Here is a 22,062-nt window from a genome sequence, read left to right as displayed (position 1 = left end):
CGCGGAAGGGACCGCTCGTGGGGAAGGGGGCACCGACGCGCTCCTTTGACTGCTGCAGCGCTGCTGCACTGAGCAGGAAACATTTGTATTAACAAAAAAATTTTTTAAAAAATTAAAAAATTTGGTCATGGCGGCGCCCCCCACGTGAGCAGAAAAGATGGCGCCCAGGGCACGTGCCCCCCCTGCCCCCCTATAGTTACGCCTCTGTGTAGCACTTTAGTACTCCCCCCCCATAGGTTAGAAAGAAAGCGCGGATGCATGCCATGTGAACTTGCATCGAAACAAAAACTGGAAGCCGAGGGGAGGGGCTGCTTCCCTCAATGCCGCGAGTGTACTTCGAAGTGGCTTCGCTCAACATTTACCCTGCAACATGAAACCATGTGCGAATAACTCCCTGGGGGAGTCAGTGAATGGTACCAGGTGAGGTGTAGCCAGGCGATGCCCGACAGCTCCGGAATGGATCTTAATGGACACGGCAGCAAACAGCAAAATGCTTTCCATCAAACCAAGGAGAAGATAGCCCCCCTGGGCCGTTTTTCTGATCTTAGTCCATCTCCTCCTTTACATTCTGTGAAGAAGGCGAAGTGCCGGGAATTTCAGCTCACCCCCTTTGCGCTGGCAAGTGTTCTCAGGGCAGCTACCTGTCCTGCCTATCAGGCTGAGCCAGCCGGGGCAGCATCCCTCAGCTCTGATGGGAATGGAGTAGGAAGGACCCCTCTAGTGCATCCCTCCTCCTGTGCAAGGCCGGGCTGCCCACCCACCAGGCACCATGTCCTGTGCAGTTCAGGTAACCAAGTATGGATTGGGCAAGCCGAAGCAAGAAAAAGGTCTCCTCCCAAGTCGCCACAAGAGAGGCACTGGCAAAACTGCAGAGGTTCAGGATGCATGCGTCCTCCCCAGCTCTGCCCTGAATCGAGTGCAGTGTTTGCTACGGTTCACAGTCCCATTTTACACCTGTATTTGTTTAAAAGGTCCTCTTCATGATTGCCGCCCTAAGGTTAATGTCCATTTTGCAGCCATACATACTACGAGCAGTAATCTTTATTACAGTCACCGACGAGAGAGATCACATACAAACTGCTGCATACGTACTTGCACCCCCGGCTTGGGTGCTCGGTTTCTAGGGAGCAAGGTTCAGATGTGATGGAAAGTTCTGCCTTCGGACTTGGAAGTCCATTCCCTTCCCAGATGTATGGGAGGTGCTGCTTGTGCTTACCCAGAGAGGCACTCTTACCCCTGGACTTCAGGGCCAAAGTCCAGGGCCTGCACACCCCCTGGGGGCCCCCAAATCCTTTTGTGTCTGTCCCGGGTGGTGTGGTCGGTTAAAAATGTGTTTCAAATACTGCGTAGGTGGGTGGGTGGGTCCTCCAAAAGGCTTTAAGCCCAGGTTCCAAAAAAACCTTGGTGCACCTCTGGGCATAGCTAGGGAAGAGGGGCCCATGTTCGCCCCTCTCCCCAGCAGGCCCTTGGAGTGAGGGAGATAATGAAGAAAATAGAGAGGGGTAGAGCTGGGGGTACCCTCAGGAGCTGGGACCCCCGGGTTCTTTGAACCCATCTGCTCAATTATAGCTACGCCCCTTCCTCTGTGCTCAGAGATGCTCTTACCTTGGACTTTGCGGCCAAAGTCCAGGGCCTCCACACCCCCTGGGGGCCTCCAAATCCTTTTTCGTCTGTCCCGGGTGGTGTGATTACATTAAAAATGTGTTTAAAATACCGTGTGTGGGGGTGGGGGTGGGCCTCCAAAGGCCTTTAGGTCCAGGTTCCAAAATTCCCTAGGTGCACCTCTGTCTGTGCTTACCCCTTGGTGAAAGCTAGGCACCCCGTGCATGTTCAGAGGCACTCTTGCCTTTTTTATATCTTCTAGGGCTGAGACCTGACCTGGGGGAAGGGGGTGGGGGAGAAGAGAAGGACAGGTTCTGGGGCAGCTGAATGAAGCATTGTCAAGCTTGCTGCCTGGGCGAAGTTTTTGTCCTGCCAGCGCCTGGCTAATTCGCAAAAGGGTTAAGGCAAGTGGTCGGCGGTGCCTTTTGTCTGGCACCGTCTTAATGGGCACCCAGCCGAGGGCTGGTTGGGAGGCAGAGCCCTGATGCCTACCTACCTTGGGGAAGAGGATTAAATAATGCAGATTGTCGCTGGCGAGAGGCCAAGTGTCCCTCCCTCCTTCCCTCTCCCCCCTCCCACCCCTTCCCCCTCCTCTGCTCTGCCTCCTCCTGCCCTCCCATCGCTCTACCTACACATTCCCCTCCGGCAGCAGGCATGAGGTTTGAGCACAGCCACCCTCAGTTGCCTTTCGCAGGGGGAGAAGTTGCCACCGGGCGCCTGGGCTACTGAGGGGGTGCTGCTGTGCTTCCTTCTCCCTCCAGAGGGGCTGGGGAAGAGAGCAAGAGCGCCCAAACTCTCCTCTGCAAGAGAAGCGCGCACAAGTGGGAGACTTCCCCGCGTGGAGTGGGAGACCGAGGGAGAGCCACGGAGGACTCCACCATGGATGACCCCAAGGACCGGAAGAAAATCCAGTTCTCTGTGCCTGCGCCCCCCGGCCAGCTGGACCCCAGGGCGGTGGAAATGGTAAGTAAGCGGGGAGAAGTCGGGGTCTCTCTAGGACTTGGGGTCGTCGCGTCGGGGAGTTGTAAATGTGGAGCTGTGGGAGCTGGTGGTGGCATGGATCTGTGCTGGAGTTTCTCACTTGAAAAATCTTGCGCTGGCAAATAAGCAAATCCAGTGTGCGCTGCGTGCTTTTGATCACACACAGCGCGAAGATATAGATATAGATATGCACACCAACACAGAGACATTTCCAGCTTCTACATACTCAGTGGAAGTAAGGGCTTCCTTCCAAATCATCGCGTTAAGATCAGGGTCAGGGTGATCAGGTTTATAGAACATACGTTTTTATAATGCACTGATTTCTCCATATCTGTTTATAGATCTAGATATTGTGTGTGTGTGTGTGTGTGTGTGTGTGTGAGAGAGAGAGAGAGAGAGAGAGAGAGAGAGAGAGAGAGAGAGAGAGAGAGAGAGAGGTTCATACATGAGATTGTGTTGTATGTGTACATTTATAGATAACACATTGCACACTCACACAAATAAACTTCGGAATGCATTCATGAACCCAGGTGGGAAAATACATCCATGCACTTAAAACACAATTATTTCTTTCTGCCCACACACACATACACATGCTGATGTGCACTGTGCACTGCATTTACACTTCAATTCGGAAATAAGCACACTCGCGGACATACTGTGGCAAGTATACCTGTAAGAGGCACTTACTCAGAGAGATGTGCATTTCTGCACATTGGCACACTTACATGCATGTGTGCATGCATGTACACATTCCTGCACATACACTTGACATCTGACTGTCAAAAGTCTGCACACGCACTACAAACTTCTTTCTCATACTTTCCGTCTTACTCCTATATGCAAATTCTGATGCTTAGAACAAATCTCAGTTTTGCACTGTTGCTTGTGTGCTTTCTGAGATTCTGCACTCCACATCAGTGATGTAGCTGCCAATTCAGAAGTGCAGAAGGCGCTCTCCATGACAGCCCCCACGGCCATGCCCACCCCAACAGCCAGAGAAGCCGAGAAGTACCAGCGCTCCATCCCTGCACGTCCCCCTTCCACTACACCCCTGCTCCACACTGATAATTCAGCACCTTGAACATTTTGGCTCCCCCCAGCCCCACTGCCTTCTTATGGGTCCTGACTTTAAAGACAACGTTGAAAGAGTTTGGACAATGTCTGATGCAGTTTCTGAGACAGGAAAAGGGGCTGCTCAGCAGAATGACCATTGGACCCAGGAGGTGGGGCAGGGGTCAGGGCTGTGCGTAGTTCTTGGCTCCTCCCCAGGGGCATAGCTAGGAGAGGGGCGGCCATGTTCATCCCTCTCTGTGGCGGCCCCACAGAGTGAGGGAGATAATGAAAAAAACAGGGAGGGGTGGAGCTGGAGGGCCCTCAGGAGCTGGGGGCCCATGTTCTTTGAACCCTTTCACTCAGTTATTGCTACACCCCTGCTCCTCCCTATAACTAGCAGAAGAGAATCCATTATACAAAATAAGTACAAATATGCACACTTCTGGATGTTCAGTTTTCAGAATTTGGGTTATCTAGATAGAAAATTATGAGTGACAAATAAAAGGCATAAAGAATATACATCCATGATTCCCTGTGAATGGTTTTGGGCGGTCTTGGGCCTCAGCTGACTAGAATGGAAATTTCATTCATTCATTCATTCATATGCCACCCAGAACCTGCGTCTCTGCACACTGGTGTGTGGGTATGTGTGCATGCATGTACATGTGTGATGTAAGAATTGCCATGCCCTTTGTGTACTAGAAACACAACAGAAATCATTGTTTGTTTCTAGGTCATGACCAAGCCAAAATGACGCACTTTTAAGTCTAAGTTATTTCGGTGGAAGAGTTTGGTATGTGCGTACATCTCTCCCACTGAAATAGTATCTCTGCCATGGGATGTGATGATGGCCATGAGCTTGGAAGGCTTTAAAAGAGCCCCTGGTGGCGCAGTGGTAAAACTGCCGCCCTGTAACCAGAAGGTTACAAGTTCGATCCTGACCAGGGGCTCAAGGTTGACTCAGCCTTCCATCCTTCCGAGGTCGGTGAAATGAGTACCCAGAATGTTGGGGGCAATATGCTAAAATCATTGTAAACCGCTTAGAGAGCTTCGGCTATAGAGCGGTATATAAATGTAAGTGCTATTACTATTGCTAAAAGGGGCTTAGACAAACGGCGCAGCGGGGAAGTAACTTGCCTAGGGAGCAAGAGGTTGCTGGCTTGAATCACCACTGGTAGGTTTCCCAGACTATGGGAAACGCCTATATCTGGCAGCAGCGATATAAGAAGATGCTGAAAGGCATCATCTCATACTGCAGTGGTAACCCCCTCCTGTATTCTGCCAAAGACAACCACAGGGCTCTGTGGTCACCAGGAGTTGACACTGACTCAACAGCACAACTTTACCTTTAGATAAATTCATGGAGGTCAGGTCTATCAAGGGCTAATAGTCTGGTGGCTATAGGCCACCTCCAGCCTCAGAGGCAAGATTTTATTATTATTATATTATTATTATTATTATTATTTATTTATGTATTTATTTATTTATTTAAAAAGATGCTTCTAAATACTAGTTGCAGGGGAGCAACAGCAGGAGAGAGGGCATGTCCTCAACTCCTGCCTGTGGGCTTCTCAGAGGCATCTGGTGGGCCACCGTGTGAAACAGGATGCTGGACTAGATGGGCCTTGGGCCCGATCCAGCAGGTCTGTTCTTATGTTCTCATGAAATCAGTGGAACTTGAATATAACTATATCAAGCCCGGCACTTACTGAGCACAGTGTGTGTATGTGTGTGTTTGTGTGTGTGTTTATATCAGCTATCATGAACTAGAACTCACTTCATCAGATGTATTAAGTGTTATCCTCAGTTGGCAGGCATATATATACATGAGCATAATGAAAAATATGTAAACCATGAGACCAAAAGGCTATAAACTATTTCCCACATTTTATACTTCTTACTGCTATGCCTTACGTTTCATGGTTTTTCAGTCCCACTGTTTTACATGTTTATATCTGTGTCTATGTGTAACTAGGATAATTAATTAAGTATTATAAATTCATTATGTGATGTTTTGAGCTCTAGACTGGAGCTCTAGACCAAGAAAAGCTATGCCACAATAAATCTGTGAGCTCTTATCTATCTATCTATCTATCTATCTATCTATCTATCTATCCATCCAGCTATTTATTTATTTATTTATTTTGTTGCTCCATTTCTATATCACTTTTTATTAAAATAATCCAAAAGCAGTTAACAATATAATTAAAACAATGCACAATTAAAATACAAATTGCTGGCTGAAGTACAAATATTAAATATAAAAATAATATATCTCTATTTCAAATTTTAAAAACCTGCATAAAACAGTAACACAAAAAACACAAAAGAAGCAGCAATAAAAACTGTACTCTCATATAAATGCCTGGAGGAAGAGCCACATTTTAACCTATTTTCTAAAAATTGTGATGGAGGCTGAGGAGCGGATTCAGGGGTCATTCCATGAAACTGAAGGTTGTGAAATTTAGGGCCAACAAGAAGTACTTTTTCACATAGCACATAACTAATCTATGGAATTCTTTGCCATGGGAGGTGTGATAGCCACCAGCTTGGATGGCTTTAAAAGGGGCTTAGACAGATTCATGGTGGACAGGTCTATCAATGGCTACTAGTCTGGTGGCTGTGGGCCATCTCCAGCCTCAGAAGCATGCTGCCTCTCTCTCAGTTGCAGGCGAGCAACAGCAGAAGAGAGGGCATGCACATACCTCTTGCCTGTGGGCTCCGCAGAGGCATCTGGTGTGAAACAGGATGCTGGACTAGATAGGCCTTGGGCCTGATCCAGCAGGGCTGTTCTTATGTATGTTCTTATGCCAGCCGGGAGAGCATTCCAAAGCTTGGGGGCAATGACTGAGAAGGCCCTGTCTCTGTGTGCTCGAAAGCAGAGCTTCTCACCACCAACACACATTGCAGAGCCCACTTCAATGATCTTGTCAAGTGGGCAGAAACCCTTGGGAGCAGGTAGTCCTTCATATATCCAGGGCCCAAACTGTTAAGGGCTTTAAAGGTCAAAACCAGCACCTTGAATTGGACCTGGAAACAAATTGATAGCCTTGTTCAGAATGGATGTGATACGATCCCAGCAGGCAGCTCCAGATAAAAACCTAGCGGTCGCATTTTTCACTGGCTGCAGCTTCCAGATATTCTCCAAGGGCAGCCCCACATAGAGCACATTATAGTAATCCAGATGTGATGTGATTAAGGCATGGGTAACTGTGGCCAGATCTGCCTTCTCAAGAAAGGGATGCAGCTGGCACATTAGCTGAAGCTCTGCAAAAGCACCTCTGGTTACTGCTTCCACCTGAGCATTCAAAAGCAGACCCAGGTCCAGCAGTACTCTCAAGATGCACACTTGCTCTTTCAAGGGGAGTGCAACCCCATCCAGAACCAGTCAAATCCCTTCATCCCAATTGGCTCTTCTACTGACCAAACTGCACCTCTGTCTAATCTGGATTCAATCTCAGTTGACTAGCCCACATCCAGCCCATCACAGCCTACAGCCTCCGATTCAGGTCATCCACTGCCCCCTTAGGATCAGGTGATAAGGAGAGGTAGAGCTGAGTGACATCTGCATATTTCTGACAACTCAGTCCAAGTCGCCAGATGACCACTCCCAGTGGTTTCATGTAGCTGTTGAACATCACGGCGAACAAAACTGAACCCTGCAGGACCCCACAAGCCAGTGGCCAAGGTACCAAGCAGCAGTCCCCCAGCACCACCTTCTGGACCCTTCCCCCCAAGAAAGGACCAAAGCCACTCCAAAGCAGTGCCTCCAATCCCCATACTTGAGGCACGGTCCAGAAGGATACCATGGTTGATGGTATCAAGTGCTCTTGAGAGGTCCAGCAGAACCAATAGGGACAGACTCCTACTGTCAAGCTCCTGACGTAGGTCAGCCACTAGGGCAGCCAAGGCAGTTTCTGTCCCATATCCAGAATGGAAGCCAGATTGAAAGGGATCTAGATAATCTGTATCATCCAAAACCCTCTGCAGCTGAGACGCCACCACACGCTCTGTCACCTTGCCCAAAAAAGGGAAGGTTAGAAACAGGTCTGTAATTGTTCAGGTTGGAGGGGTCAAGGGAGGGCTTTTTTAATCATGCCACTGGCACAAGCAGCTCTTTTTTAGGAGAAAATAGTAGCACTTTTGAGGTGCAACAGGTTGTTTTCTTTTAGACCTCAATAGGCAAACATTTATTTCCTGTTTATCTTGCCCTTCCTCCAAGGAACTCATGCAATATCTTCCTCCCACCCAGTTTTATACTCATGGAAACCCTGTGAAATGGGTTTGGCTGAAAGACAGAAGTGCAGAGAGGGAGGCAAACAGCCCTAGAGCCCCCCAAGACTGAGGGCCCCACTCATAGGTTCATATTGACAGCATGTGGTAAAAAACTGCCGCCCTGTAACCAGAAGGTTACAAGTTCGATCCTGACCAGGGGCTCAAGGTTGACTCAGCCTTCCATCCTTCCGAGGTCGGTGAAATGAGTACCCAGAATGTTGGGGGCAATATGCTACATCATTGTAAACCGCTTAGAGAGCTCCGGCTATAGAGCGGTATATAAATGTAAGTGCTATTGCTATGTGTGGGGGAGGAATCTAGGAGGATAGCCCCAAAATTTGCCCTGGGCCCCAAGTTATCTCTCTGCAGCCCTGCTAAGAGATGGTGATTGGTCTAAGATCACCCAGTCAGCCTCATGACTAAGTGGGGATTTGAACCCTGATCTTCTAGGTTCTAGCCTGACACTCTAACCACTATGCCAGACTGGCTTATCTGTGTAGAGTGGATACATATAGAGAGCTATGATTGGTCACCCCCTGCCCTGCTCACAGGTGTTCCCTTTATGCTTGTGACACAGATCTCCTCATCAAGCATGATGGGCATTTGAGAGGATAAACACAAGTAGGAAATTTCTCTGTCTTGTGCAATGTGAATGGTCGCTTACGCTGCTTCCAAAAGAGGATTGGGTTAAGTTGCTGGTGAAGCTCCAAAGAAAAACTTCATGAATGTGGAGCACTGTTCTTCATTCCCTTAACGTCTAAACTTGATCCACCAATTTTGTACTTTTGGTTCTTTAAAATAAATATTACGTAAACATAGTGGCTGACACGATATGCAGTGCTAACAGGGACGGAGGATATTGCGGTGCCGCTGCTGTGGACATGGAAGCAGCAGCACTGTTGGGGACACAGATTGTGCCAGCATTACTCTAGTCTATCCCATTGGGGCAAATAGAAAAAACTGCAGTAACACTGGTAGTGCTGTTGGGGCCCTTCCCAATGGCACAATGCCTTCCGTGCACACAGCAGTAGTGCCACAATATTTCCTGCCCCTGTTAGCACTGCTCATCAGGTCAGCCCATTGGATTTTTGTAGGCCATGCAACAGTCACTTCCATAGGAGATGTTGGGCATCAGAGCCCCTGCTAGATCAAATCAAAGGCCCAGCATTCTATTTCCAGCAGTGGTCAACTGGCTGTATCTGGGAAGCTCATAGGCTAAGAATGACCACATCAGCACTTCACCTTCTCTTCTTTTGTTCATCCCCAACTTCTGATGTTCTGGGGTGTACTGCACATGGGAGTTCATATTTTTTCTTTTCGTGGCTAATTGTCATTGATATACTAAGCTTTCATGAATGTATCTGAATACCCATCCACAAACAAAGCTTCCTCCGCAAAGAAAACTAGCATGTCCAGGGGAAAGGTTCAGCCTAATCTGCTTGCTGGCATACTAGCTTTCTATGTGAAGGGAGATCCCTTTCCTCACCTTGTGAATGCATTCTTCTTGATTTTGCTCCAAAGTGGCTACTAGGGAGAGGGCGTTTTTGGCAGTGGCACCCCATTTATGGAATTTGCCTCCCGAGTAAGGCTCGCCTGGTGCCATCACTATGTTCTTTTAGATGCCAGGTGAAGACATTTCTGTTCACCCAGGCTTCTTAAAAATGTTTTTGTTTTGTTTTTAGTTGTATTGTATTGTAGGTTTTTTTGTGGGGTTTGGGGGGGGGGCTTTAATGTGTTTTTAATTTTTTTATTCTACTCCAGCACAGGATCTTTCCAGTGGTTGTTGCTGGTACAGCTTGTGTTTCGTTTTAGACTGTGAGCCTTTTGGGGACAGGGAACCATCACATTTATTATGTATGTTTTTATATAAACCACTTTAAGAACTTCTGTGAAAAGTGGTACAAAAATGTCCTTGGTAGTACTACTGCTTTATGGTTTGTGAGCTGCCAAGAGAACATTTGCTATGAGGCAGCCACGATTGCCTCATAGCAAATGAGGCATTTAATTAATTATTAAAGTCAATTAATTAATTAAAACTTAATTGATTGATTGATTGATTGATTGGTAAATGACAAGGAACCATGAGCTATTGGGGTAGGGGAGACACTTCTGTGGAGCACAAGACTTGTAGGACTTTATTACTATTATTGCTGTAACTATACATGGCACTTTATAAAATAAGATAAGCAAAACAAGACAGATCCCTGCTCCTAAAGATTTACAATCTAATTTCCAATAGTGTGCGGTAGGAGGCAGCAATACAGGCAGCAGGGAGAAAGGGAAGGGAGAAGCAAGAAGGGAGAGGCAATAACAACAGGCAGCAAAGGGAGAGGAGTAGGGCTGCCCCAAGGGTGAGTGTTGGTATTTTTGTGTTTTTAACAGTCCTAGGCTAATTAAAGCTCCCCAGTTTCTTCCCCAGGTGTCTTATCATATACTGAGCAACATAACATTTACACATTTCCTATCGAGAGTTGACCTGGATACATTTTTTATCATTTTCATCATTAATGTCTGTTGATCCTTCACTCTCTCCCCTCTTTCCATGCCCTGGGCAGCCAATGGAGATCAGAAGGCTCCAAATGCCATCCGGCCAACTAAGCTGTGTCTCAGCACTACTACCAAAAGTACAGGCCGAAGTTCTCTCTGTTCAAGACATTTGCCTCGCTGGGGCAGGCTCCTGTGGAATTTTGGCACCCCAGAGTAGGCACTTGCCTAGTTTTTCTCTATGGTCAGGTCAGAGCCAGAAGTTGAAGGACTTTGGGTCACTGGCAGGATAGGTTCCCAGCAGTCCACCCCATTTTGGAAATGGGCCACCAGGAGGCTTTACACACAGGGCTTCTACCCTAGATCTACTTCAGGAGAGAGTGTGTGTGTTCACACACCAGCCAAACGTACCCCGAAGTCCCGTCGAGATTCTTGGACCCACACCACACACGTCAGGCTTTGTCTTGCGAATTCTAGCTTATCTTGAGGTATTTCTGGATTTTTAAAATGCTGGTTTAAAGCTACTTTTTCCGAAAACACCAGTGTAAACAGGGAGAGGCACTGAGGTAGAATCATTAGCATGATAAGAGGCATGCTGTCTTCAGAAATGCAGATCTATCTCTGTAGGGAGATCCCCACCCCCCATTGGTTAGAAGGAAAATGCTGACGCCTGCATGTGGACTTCTTTCAAAAGAAAACCGAGAGCAGAGGGGAGGGGCTGCTTCCCTCAATGCCACAAGTGTACTTCGAAGTGGCTTTGCTCAACATTTACCCCAAAGCCTGAAGCTAAGTGTGAATAACTCCCAGGGAGTTCTCCACACAGCAGGCTTTACCGTGTGTTTTCTGCGAGGCTTTACTGTGAAAAGGTTATCCGAAAAATCCAACACAAAAAGTGGATGTTTTTACCCCAGAGATAAATCGGGCTACACTTTTACGCACAGTGAAAAACCCAAATTGTGTGTGAAGTGCTCCCCAATAGCTGACAGGGACTTTGGAGTACTTCTGTCCGATATGTGATCACACACAGTACATTCTGGAGGAGATGCAAGCTAAAGGGCTGTGTGAAAAGCTTCCGGTCCTAGATCCCCTACTCCCTACATGGGAATGCAGAAAGCCACCTTACAGACAGTCAGATCATTGGTCCGTCTAGCTCAGCATAATCCACTACACTGTCTGGTAGCAGCTTTCCTGGGTTTCAGGCAGGAGTCTTTCCCAGCCCTACCTGGAGATGCTGCCAGGGACTGAACCTGGGACCTTCTGCACGCAAAGCAGATGTTCTGTCACTGAGCTATGGCCCCATCCCTAGGCAGCCCCAGAAAGAATATGTGGCAGTAGTTGGGTCTCTCAGGCATAAGTAGCAGAGATGGAAAATGTATGTATTGCCCACTATTATTTCTCACCTTCCTGGGGAAAACTAAGGAACCTTCTTTTCCATTCTTGTTCTAGATCCGTCGGCGGAGGCCCACACCAGCCTTGCTCTTCCAGCTGTCGGAAACATCACCTGGTGAGTCTTGCTTCTTCTTCTTAACAAGGCAGTGGGGAGGAGGGAGAACTTGGCATGCAGGAGACAGTTCCACCAGGTCCTCACTAAAGACATCAGCATCTGAACATATATTAATACATGAAGTTGCCTTTCAGTAAGTCAGACCTGCCTAGCCAAGTAGCAGCAATCCCAAATCCTTAGGCAAAGGTCTTACCCCTCTATCTGGAGATGCCAGCCTGGGGCAGGAGATGGAACAAAGAGAATAAGACTGCATTGGCAAACAGCTTGTTTTGCTGAAAATTTCAAAACCTTTCTTTTTCTTGAGGAAATAACCTTTCCTTTTGTGTTGGTTTTGGAACAGCACATTCCAAAGTGCTTTGCATCTAAGTAAACCATTCCACAACCCTATAAGGTTGGTTAGCCAACCCACACAATCCCTACTGTTGTCTATTTGTTAGTTTATATGCTTATCTATTTATTTATATATTGTTTATAGTTAGTTTATATGTTATCTGTTTGTTAGTTTATATGTTAGTTAATATGCTGCTCTTCTGCCATGGCTGTACAGCAGGCCTGCTTCGTTTGGGGGGCCCCAGCTGTTTTTGGACTACAGCTCCCATAATCCCCAGTCACAGTGGCCAATAGCCAGGGATTATGGGAGTTGTAGGCCAACATCTGCAGGAAGGGCCAAAGTTGAGCAGCCCTGCTCTACAGCACTATAATTAAATATAATTACAGATTACTGAGCCACACATTTAAACAACAACAATTAAAAAAAGATAGAGTAGTAGACTAGCTGGAGTAGCATAAAACTATCTAAAAAGCCAGGACAGGAAGTGGGGGGAAGTCTTCGCCTGTTGCCAAAAAGAATATAAGGATAACTCTAGAGGATTTCATTTGAGAGGGAGTTCCACAGACAGAGCATCATAATAGAAAAGGCCCTGGCTCACATGATTGATTGATTAAGTGCTGTCAAGTCGGTGTTGACTCTTAGCAACCGCATAGATAGATTCTCTCCAGGATGATCCGTCTTCAACTTGGCCTTTAAGGTCTCTCAGTGGTGCATTCATTGCTGTTCGAGTCCATCCACCTTGCTGCTGGTCGTCGTCCTCTTCTCTTTCCTTCAACTTTTCCCAGCATTATGGACTTCTCAAGGGAGCTGGGTTTTCACATAATGTGTCCAAAGCATGATAGTTTGTGCCTGGTCATTTGTGCCTCGAGTGAAAATTCTGGATTGATTTGTTCTATGATCCATTGGTTTGTTTTCCTGGCTGTCCATGGTTATCTTCAAAAGTCTTCTCCAGCACCAAAGTTCAAAAGCATCATTACTGGCTCACACACCACACAGAAAGCCATCTGTCTAAGCAACAGGCATGTTAACTGCTTCTGAGGCACTTTAAACCCTGCTGCTGGTGTGGCTTGCGAAGGCAGGGAGGCTCCGTGGTTCCTAAGGGGCGCGTCCTTGCACTCCTGCTGCCACTCCCATTGTTCCCAATGGGGGCAGCCGCAGGAGTGTGACACTCCTTAGTAGGCACAGAGCTCCCCCACCTTCACAAGTGGTGCCAGCGGGGTTTAAAGTGCTACAGAAGCAGCAAGTATACCTATTGCTTAGACAGGTGGCTCTCTGCTCAGTTTGTGAGCCCCTGTTTCCAGTCACCACCCACCTCCCCTTAGAAGTTGGGAAGCCTTGGAGCAAGGTTGAGGAGAGCTGATCTTATGGTAGCAAGCATGACTTGTCCCCCTAGCTACGCAGGGTCCGCTCTGGTTGCATTTGAATGAGAGACTAGATGTGTGAGCACCATAAGATATGTCCCTCAGGGGATGGAGCCGCTCTGGGGAGAGCAGAAAGTTTCAAGTTCCCTCCCTGGCAGCATCTCCAAGATAGGGCTGAGAGAGATTCCTGCCTGCAACCTTGGAGAAACCGCTGCCAGTCTGTGTAGACAGTACTGAGCTAGGTGGACCTTTGGTCTGACTCAGTATACGGCAGCTTCCTATGTCCCTATGTTCCAGGCCTCCAGGGACGATCTTTATATGTTCCAGGGCCTTCAGGGACGATCTTTATATCTCACCAGGTTCATGTGAGAGAAGGCAATCCTTTATCCATTTAAGGCAAGGGTATTTTCAAACTTGGGTCCCCAGAGGTTGTTGGACTATAATTTCCGTGATCCCCCACCACAATGGCCAAAGGCCACTGAGGTTGGTGATGGGAGTTGTAGTCCAACATCCGAAGGCCATTGTGGCTGGGGATGGTGGGAGTTGAAATCCAACCGCACCTGGGGACCGAAGTTTGAGAACTCCTGATGTAAGGCTTTAAAAGTGAAAACCAACACTTTGGATTGTGTTTGGAAACGGACCAGAAGCTGTGTAGCCCTCTGACGCCATATTGCAGATGAGGCGAGACTGAGGGTACTGTGGGTTGCCTAAGGACACCGAGTGCGTTCACAGTTGAGGTGAAAGTTGATGCAGAGACTGCCCAGCTTGCACTCTTGGCTTCATTCCACTGCCTCTCAAAAACAACACATTATTAAAATTAACAGATATTTAAATGCCTACAGGGGAAAAAGTATAGATTCAGAAATAAAGCAGCCCCACTATAGTATGAAAAATCGAGACTGAAAACAGAGAAGAAATACACCATTTCTTCTCTAAGGAAGGCAAAGGCAATTCCCAACCGCCTCCTTCCAATCCACAAGCCTGGTCTCTTCTCTTTGCCAACTTGCTTCATGGTTTCCAGAAAAGTTAATCCCTGGAGCTTGTTTTCCTTCACAAATGTATCTCCTCTTCATGGTGGACAGTCTCCTAGCCTTTGGTAGCTTCTTCTCCGGACAATGGTCCCCTTGTTGGATAAGGATAGGTACGATGTAGAAGATATAATCTCCCTGTTCCACAGATTGATTGCCATCCAAGAAACATTCTATTACGCATCCCTCAACCATGTTTATGTGGCCAGGAAACTTTTGCAGCCAAAACAGTGGATGAATAGCCATGTTACTTCATTTCAGCTGAAATTTGCCTGTTTCGTTGCCATGTTTTAGACACTGGGGCTGGGCCCTGAAAACTTAGTGTTCCGTGGCATGCCCTGTGCCAAGAGGGCTTAATATTTGAAGGGAGACCTTCTGGTATTTACATACATTTCCCAAAGCCCCTTTTTCTCATCTGGCAACTCTATCTTCCTCCACATTCACTCTGATTGAGGACAAGTTACCCCTGCTAACTTGGCAAAGCGGCACCTTTTAACGTGGAGATTCTCTTTATTTAGTAGGGGGAGAGTAACTGGCCCTACCCACCCCCAGCACAGTACCTCCAGTGACTGTTGCTGGTGTCTATCTTATGTTTCTTTTTAGATTGTGAGCCCTTTGGGGACAGGGATCCATCTTATTTATTTGTTGTTTCTCTGTGTAAACCGCCCTGAACCATTTTTGGAAGGGCGGTATAGAATAAACAAATAAATAATAAATAAATAAGTGTACCTCTAAAGATGTGCAAAGTGCTTCTTGCCAGGAGTGCAGTTCCCCCAACTAAGCATTTGAAGAACTGCCCCCTGCCTCATTTTACTGAATTTCCACTCATCAAACCTAATGACTCATATCTCCCCACCATAGTGTCTTTCCTCCCTCCCACCCCTCACCAAAAGGCTGCTTTCCCTCTGTCTGCCCCCCTGCGTCTTGATCACCTCTTGGTCAAGCAGCCACTCTCCATCGGCCATGGGAGTTGTATCCATTTAGGACAAACATTTACAAGCACACCGTTCAGCCTGAAGGCTTCCAGACTAGCATATAAAGTTACTCAGCACAATAAAATCAAACCCTATACACACTAAAACCAAAAGCAGAATTAGGAGACAGTGCTTCTGTGTTCACAAGCCGTGGGTTCCAAGCAGTCTGAATTTTTGTTAGCTGTCTGCTGTTAGCTGGGTGGCAGGGAAAGCAGCATTCTAAAAAAAGCCAAACTAGATGAGATACTGGAGATCCATGAACTGGTTTTTCCATCTCTTAATTTATTTTAAAAATAGTGATGAGGTCCCATGAACTGGATCAGATGCTGGGGGATGAAGGGTTTAACCCCCTGCCCCCATCAGTGTTCCCTGTAACAGGGATTCCCAGATGTTGTTGACTACAACACCCATCATCCCTAGCCAAAGGCCACTGCAGCTGGGAATGATGGGAGTTATAGTCAGCAACACCTGGTAATCCCCATTACAGGGAACACTCCCCCCCGCCATGTCATTTTACTGATCTAAAATCCCCCTCAAGCAGTTATTTGTCCATTAGGGAGAATATTATGAGCAGGGGTGAAAAAAATGCTGGCTCAGTTTATCAGCCACACAAAATATTTTACTCGTCAAGCTATGTCGGTACATTGCATATTAGGGATTTGCATGAACGGGTTCGTGCACTCCCAGGAGGTGGGGGGACCTTTAAGGGGCAAGGAGGGCGCCCTTACCTTCCTCGCCACTTCCTCCCCACCGGCGCTGTGCCCCAAACCACTGGTGCAGGGCTGCAGCATATCTCCCTGCAGCCCCAGTCAGTGGTGCATGCCCATGTCGGCCACTTCCATTATAACACTGACGGGGGCTACAGGGAGGTACTCTGCTACCCCACACCAACGGTTTTGGGCACAGTGCTGGTGGGGGGAAAGTGGCGGGAAAGGTAAGGGGCCCCCCACCTCTGAACCAGCTCGAACACCGGTTCATGCACATCCCTATTGCTTATCAGGATTTTTTTCACTCGTCAAGCATCGTTTTCCCCTCATCACAGACTAGCAGACTAGTGGATTTCTGCAGCCTTAATTATGAGTACATGCATGTTTTCTCTGATGGGGCAGATACTCGCTTGACAGGGGTTAAATTTGAAGAAGATATGGGGAGGGTTAACCTTCCCCTCCAGTGTCATGATCGCAAACCAGCTTGGTCCTCCCAACAGTTGCTTTTAAAAGAGAAGAGACATGAGATCCAGTCATCAGTTCCCAACAGCTTTTCTAGGGCAGCTTCATGCATCTGAGGTGGAGCAGAATGGCTGGAGCCCCAGGAACATGCACTAGCCCTACTTCCAATGTAGGGAAGGCTATACTGAGACTGGGCATGCCGTACGATCCCACCAATCTTAGCATATTCTATGTTATTTTTGGTATAGAACCTGACATCTGTAGCTAAGAGCTATAGTGAGGGACAGATGTCAGGTTCCTTACTGCAGGTGGGTAGAGTCTGCCGAGATTGGTGGATTTGTACATCAGACCCCATCTCAGCCTATCCTTTCTGAGACCAGAAGTAGGATGTAGACACATTCCTGGGACTCCCACCACTCCGTCAAACCTCATGTCACCCCACCAAACCTCCAACCATGTGAAGCTGAACCTAGTTTAGTTCTTTCCCTGCTCAGTCCCATCTTGGTGCATGTGTTCATGTTGCCTAGGAACAGTAGAGGGGAGTTCTGATGTGCTAAGAACGCATAAAGTCAGAAAAATCAGCACATGAGGTCTACCTAAGTAAGGCGTTCTGACATTATGATCTCTCATTCCAAACCCCAGTGCTTCAACCATGGGTGTCCACAGGACTTTTTCCCAGGCAGGGGGGCAAAATATACCCATAGCAGGTTGTATCCAATGTTAATCCAATATAGTGTGGCAATATTGACTCAGTCCGTGGGGGTGGGGGGTGGAGGGAATTGGCCCTATGCCTCCCTCCAGACAGCCATGACTTCAGTTCTGAGGACTAGAAACCTTCTTTTTAAAAAGCTCCCTGGGCTTCTAGGAGAATCATGAGAGTTGACTGCTCTGCCTCAGGGCCCCCCTCTGCTGGGGGCGCAGGCTTCTCAAAATGTAAAGCAGTCCTCCGTAGGAGCTATGAGCAGCCAGTTGCTAAGGGAGCTGAAAGCTCTCCCTGCTTGCCTTCAGAAATCTAGTTATTTCTATGCATCTTGATTTAGGCCATGAAGCAGAAGAAGAAGATTATGGAATGATTCCCTTTCCTGCTTCTGGTCTTCAGTTGTGGTGATGCTCGAGGCCATGGCGGACGGACCTAGTTATGCAGGGTCTCCCACAACCACGCACACACACACAGCCTTCCACACATATTTTATATGGAGAATTGAAGCAGCTAATACATTTGTAAAAAGCAGATACATCGAAAACTATTTTAAAATACAAAGATAATTTGTAGAAAACCAGACTATCTAACATATTTCTGAAACCTGCCTTGTTTGTTCTTGGCTGCTAAACATTTCTCCAAGAGCCCTATTCAGACGCTGAGGTCATTCACACAACCAAAAACTGTGTTCTACCCAGGTTTGGGAGCTGTGTGTGCTCCCAATATTTGGTTCTGTGGCAGCAAAGTAAGAGGGAAACCTGGGTAGAAGTGATTGCGTGGAAGGAAGGTAGGAGGGAAACCTGGATTGCTTTCCCTCTTAACTTGCTTCCACCCAATCACTTCTACCAGTGGCAGATTAATGGAGAGGCGGAGAAGGCATTTGCCTATAGCGGCAAAATCTGAGGAGTGGCAAATTTTGCCCCTCCTCAAATTTTGCTGCTCATCACTGTGAGAAGCGGCGGCTGCAGGAAGGGTGGAAAGGGCGAGGAGAAAGCCCCCCTCCTCGTTTTACCTTAAAAAAAAAAGTTGCTGCCAGGAGGAGGGGAGAGGGGGAAGTTTCCCCTTTCCCCCTCTAAGGAACGCTCCTGCCGGCGGCAGGAAGGGTGCAGCAGCTGCAGGGAGGGAGGGTGGGCGGGTGGCGAGGAGGGGAGAGTCTCCCCTTTTACCTTTGAAAAGGCTACTATGCGGCAGGATGTTTGGGCTGGCAGTGAGCTCCTTCCAGCTCCCCTCCTCCCAAAGGACTGCATGGCCTCTCTGCTGTGCAGCCCGTGCTCTCCCCTCCTCGCCCCCCACCTACCCACCCCCTCCCTGCTGCCACCGCCACACCCCATCCCGCCACAGGCAGCGGTGTTATTTACAGGGCAAAAGGGGAATCTTCCTTGCAGTTACTGCCACCGCCACACAGCAGCATATATGGAAAAAGGGTGGGTTTTGCCTATGGGCAGCAAAAAGCTTAATCCGCCCCGAATTCTACTCCGGTTTTCCTCCTACCTTACTTCCACGCAGCCAAAAATTGGGAACACACACAGCTCCCAAACCCAGGTAGAACACCGTTTTTGATTGCGTGAATGACCTCATTATGTGCCTGTGTTCATTTTTAAAGTAAGCTTGGGTACAGGCCCCGCAAATGCATGATACAGATCGGAAGCATACTGCTATGCCTGCGCTCAACATAATGCCTGAATAACTGTAGCTGTGTACAGATCTGTACTTTGTTTACTGTCCACTCATTGTACAAGGGGAGTAACAGCAGGAAAGAGGGCATGTCCTCAACTCCGGCCTGTAGGCTTCCAGCGGCATCTGGTGGGCCACTGTGTGAAACAGGATGCTTGACTAGATGGGCCTTGGGCCTGATCCAGCAGGGCTGTTCTTATGTTCTTACATTCTAAGTCTGAACACTGCTAAGACCTGACAGAAGCTCAGGAAGGCACTTGGGGTTTGGTCAACCCCTGGTGGTTGAGCATTCCTGAACTGAGAAGCCGCCACCAAATATGACTTTCTGGGTCCCCTCTCAGCTGATCTGAAAGCTTGTGGTGGGGCTCTGGGACGTGTTGATCTCTGGGCTAACGGGGCAAAACCTCCTGGTTAGAAGGCCTGATTTCAGATAGCCTTGAGAGCCTGGCCCTTGATTTTAGAAATTAAGTTCTGTCCCTGCTCCCATTTGCTGCGGTGGGTATGCTTTTGGGGAACGGACTATGTATTTCATACATAAACCACCCTAAATATGCACACACAGAGCACAGAGCTAGCTGCTTCCAAGCCTATGCATAGCAGATCTAATCAGGCCATTATGAGGCAGGAATAAACACTCCCACCCAATTCATAAACTCAAGTAGCCGGCTGGGCAGCTACTGAATACCACGGCAGGGAGGCAGTTTCATGTTGCAACCTGCTTGTGCCCCATACAGTAAAGGGCAATTTCCCACATACCTCTGAAGTCTGAATCTCCCCTATTAATAGTTTGCATATGCATCGTTAAACTCACCCAAACAGGGAGCCATTCACTCAAAGAGCTTGCCATGTGGAGCTGCCCCCACACAGCTGTGTTTCAAGTGGCCCCCACCCAGCTGCTTGAATGTGTGAACTGGGCCTCAGTGCAGCCAACACAGTTTTGCTGCAAGACGCCCCCGAGCCATTATTTTTATTGTTTAAGCAAGCAATGCGCTAGAATTGGGAGTGCTGTTTAAAAACAAGGGGCATCTTGCAGTCCTGCGAATATGTCCATGCTCTTCTCCTTAAAAAAGATTTTGCTGACAATGTTTTCTCTTCTTGTTTCCTGCATCTTCCCCCACCCACCACAGAAGATGAAGCGTCTCCATACCAGGTCAGTACCATGGGTTATAATCAGGAAGGCTGCTGGTGAGTGGGCAGTGGGATAAAATAGAGGGACAGGTGTGTGAAAGAGGCGGGAAGGGTGTGTAACTGTTTTAATAGCCATTTCTTCCTCCCAGAAAGAATCCTGGGAAATGAGCAAATAGGGAGAGGAGGCTACGGCAGGGGTTCCCAACCTTGGATCCACAGATGTTGTTGGACTACAACTCCCGCCATCATAGCCACAATGGTAAAATGCCATTGGGACTATGGATCATGGGAGTTGTAGTCCAGCGGATAGTTGAGACCTTAGGTTGGGAACCCCTGAGCTGGGGAGTTCTCATTCTCAGTACCGTCATCAAAATGCAATTCCCAGGATTTTTGGGCAGAACTATAACAATTAAACAATTGTATAACAATGTAAACAATTAAATTGGATAGAACTAAAGTTTGTAGTGTAGTAGACATGCGTGCCCAAGGATTGCACGAATGCATGTGTTCATGGAGCAGGTTTACAGTGTGTGTGTATGTGCGTGCACACACACTCACTGTTTTTTCCAAATGTTGCAAACTTCAGGTAACTCTTTCCACACAAACTCATCTGACAAAGAAAGCCTGCACCTCTACCGTCTGCTGTGGATTCTGTGACATGTTTTAGAGCACAACACACAGTTCGTGTAGGTCTCTGGCCAGGTTTGCTGGGCCTCACCATTGCTCCATGTGAAGTGAGAGTGTGACCTAAAACAATATTCTTCTGAATCTGTATGTTGTATAGGGAGGATTGGTCATGGTGGCAGGCAAGCTTTCTGGATGAGGACAACCTGACAAGGTTCTGAGGGACCTCAAGGTTTTTGCAGACAATACTTTGAAAACTACAGCCATATCTTATGTTGGGGAGTATGTTATGCAATGCCGAAAAAAACAGTGCACGAGTGATGCACATGTTTGTTTTGTTTTGTTTTGATTTGATTTATATTCCACCCTTCCCAAAATGGCTCATGTTACTCTGCCCATGTGTGTGTCAAAAGCTCAGGAAGGGGCTTGCTTCCAGATATGTGTAGAGAAGCTGCTCACCACCACTGAGTCATCACAGTGAGGGACCACAAGCATCTATAGCTTGGTGGGGGACAGAATTTCTGGATATGGAGAAGTGATACTTTTTATAGTGCCAACCCCCACTCCCCCCGCACAGATTTTGCTTGATTGGTGGGATCCAAATGCCTTTCCTCAGAGAAACACTTCTGGGTTGGGCATATTGCATTTCCCCAGCATTCAGACCTCAGTATTCTCCTTGATATACAGCTGCTGGGGAAAATAAATGCCATTTCTTTCCTCAGTCAACATGGCCTTGGAGCATGTCTTGGAGTTCTGTCTGGAATGATTGTGCGAGTGTCAGCAAACTTTCTATGATTCGCTTTTTAGTCAAGCTCAGGTGACCTTTGTGGGCAATTTTGATGACTTTTGCTTGTAAGGAGGTTGGCACCACTAAACGATTAGTCCTCGGCACCAGCTCATTGAGAAAGGACAGCTTAGTCGCTATGGGCGTGTTTGATTGAAGATGATCCGGTGCCTTGTTTTTGCTTGGCCATCCATGTGATCAGCACCAGGGCTGATCCACTTGATCCACCTGATCTACTGGGTCTGAGCCACTTGATCCACTTGATCAGCACTGAGGGCTGCTTTCCATTCAGCAGATGTGATCATTCCATGAGTGGATGAAGCTATTTGTGCTATTACGACTCCTTCATCCTCGTCTTCTGGGATCTCCTCTTGGCCAGGAAGTGGC

General features: G+C 47.7%; 1 protein-coding gene across 3 annotated transcripts in view; it reads left to right on the top strand.

Moving 5' to 3' along the window:
• The first annotated feature begins 2,222 nt into the window (after positions 1-2,222).
• The window catches only part of PPP1R1B (protein phosphatase 1 regulatory inhibitor subunit 1B), an 84,060-nt gene continuing 64,220 nt past the window's right edge, over positions 2,223-22,062 (top strand). Inside the window, exons 1-3 of one of the 3 annotated variants that reach the window (XM_053263297.1) lie at positions 2,223-2,565; positions 11,845-11,902; positions 20,267-20,289. In XM_053263297.1, the coding sequence (XP_053119272.1) occupies positions 2,482-2,565; positions 11,845-11,902; positions 20,267-20,289 (165 nt within the window). In that variant the 5' untranslated portion in view covers positions 2,223-2,481. The remainder of the gene's footprint in view (positions 2,566-11,844; positions 11,903-20,266; positions 20,290-22,062) is intronic. The other 2 variants (XM_053263299.1, XM_053263298.1) reach the window with 2 other exon arrangements.

The sequence above is a fragment of the Hemicordylus capensis genome, chromosome 6 (genome assembly GCF_027244095.1).
Source record: "Hemicordylus capensis ecotype Gifberg chromosome 6, rHemCap1.1.pri, whole genome shotgun sequence".
NCBI classification, from domain to species: domain Eukaryota; kingdom Metazoa; phylum Chordata; class Lepidosauria; order Squamata; family Cordylidae; genus Hemicordylus; species Hemicordylus capensis.
This window is presented reverse-complemented; position numbering and strand designations above follow the sequence as displayed.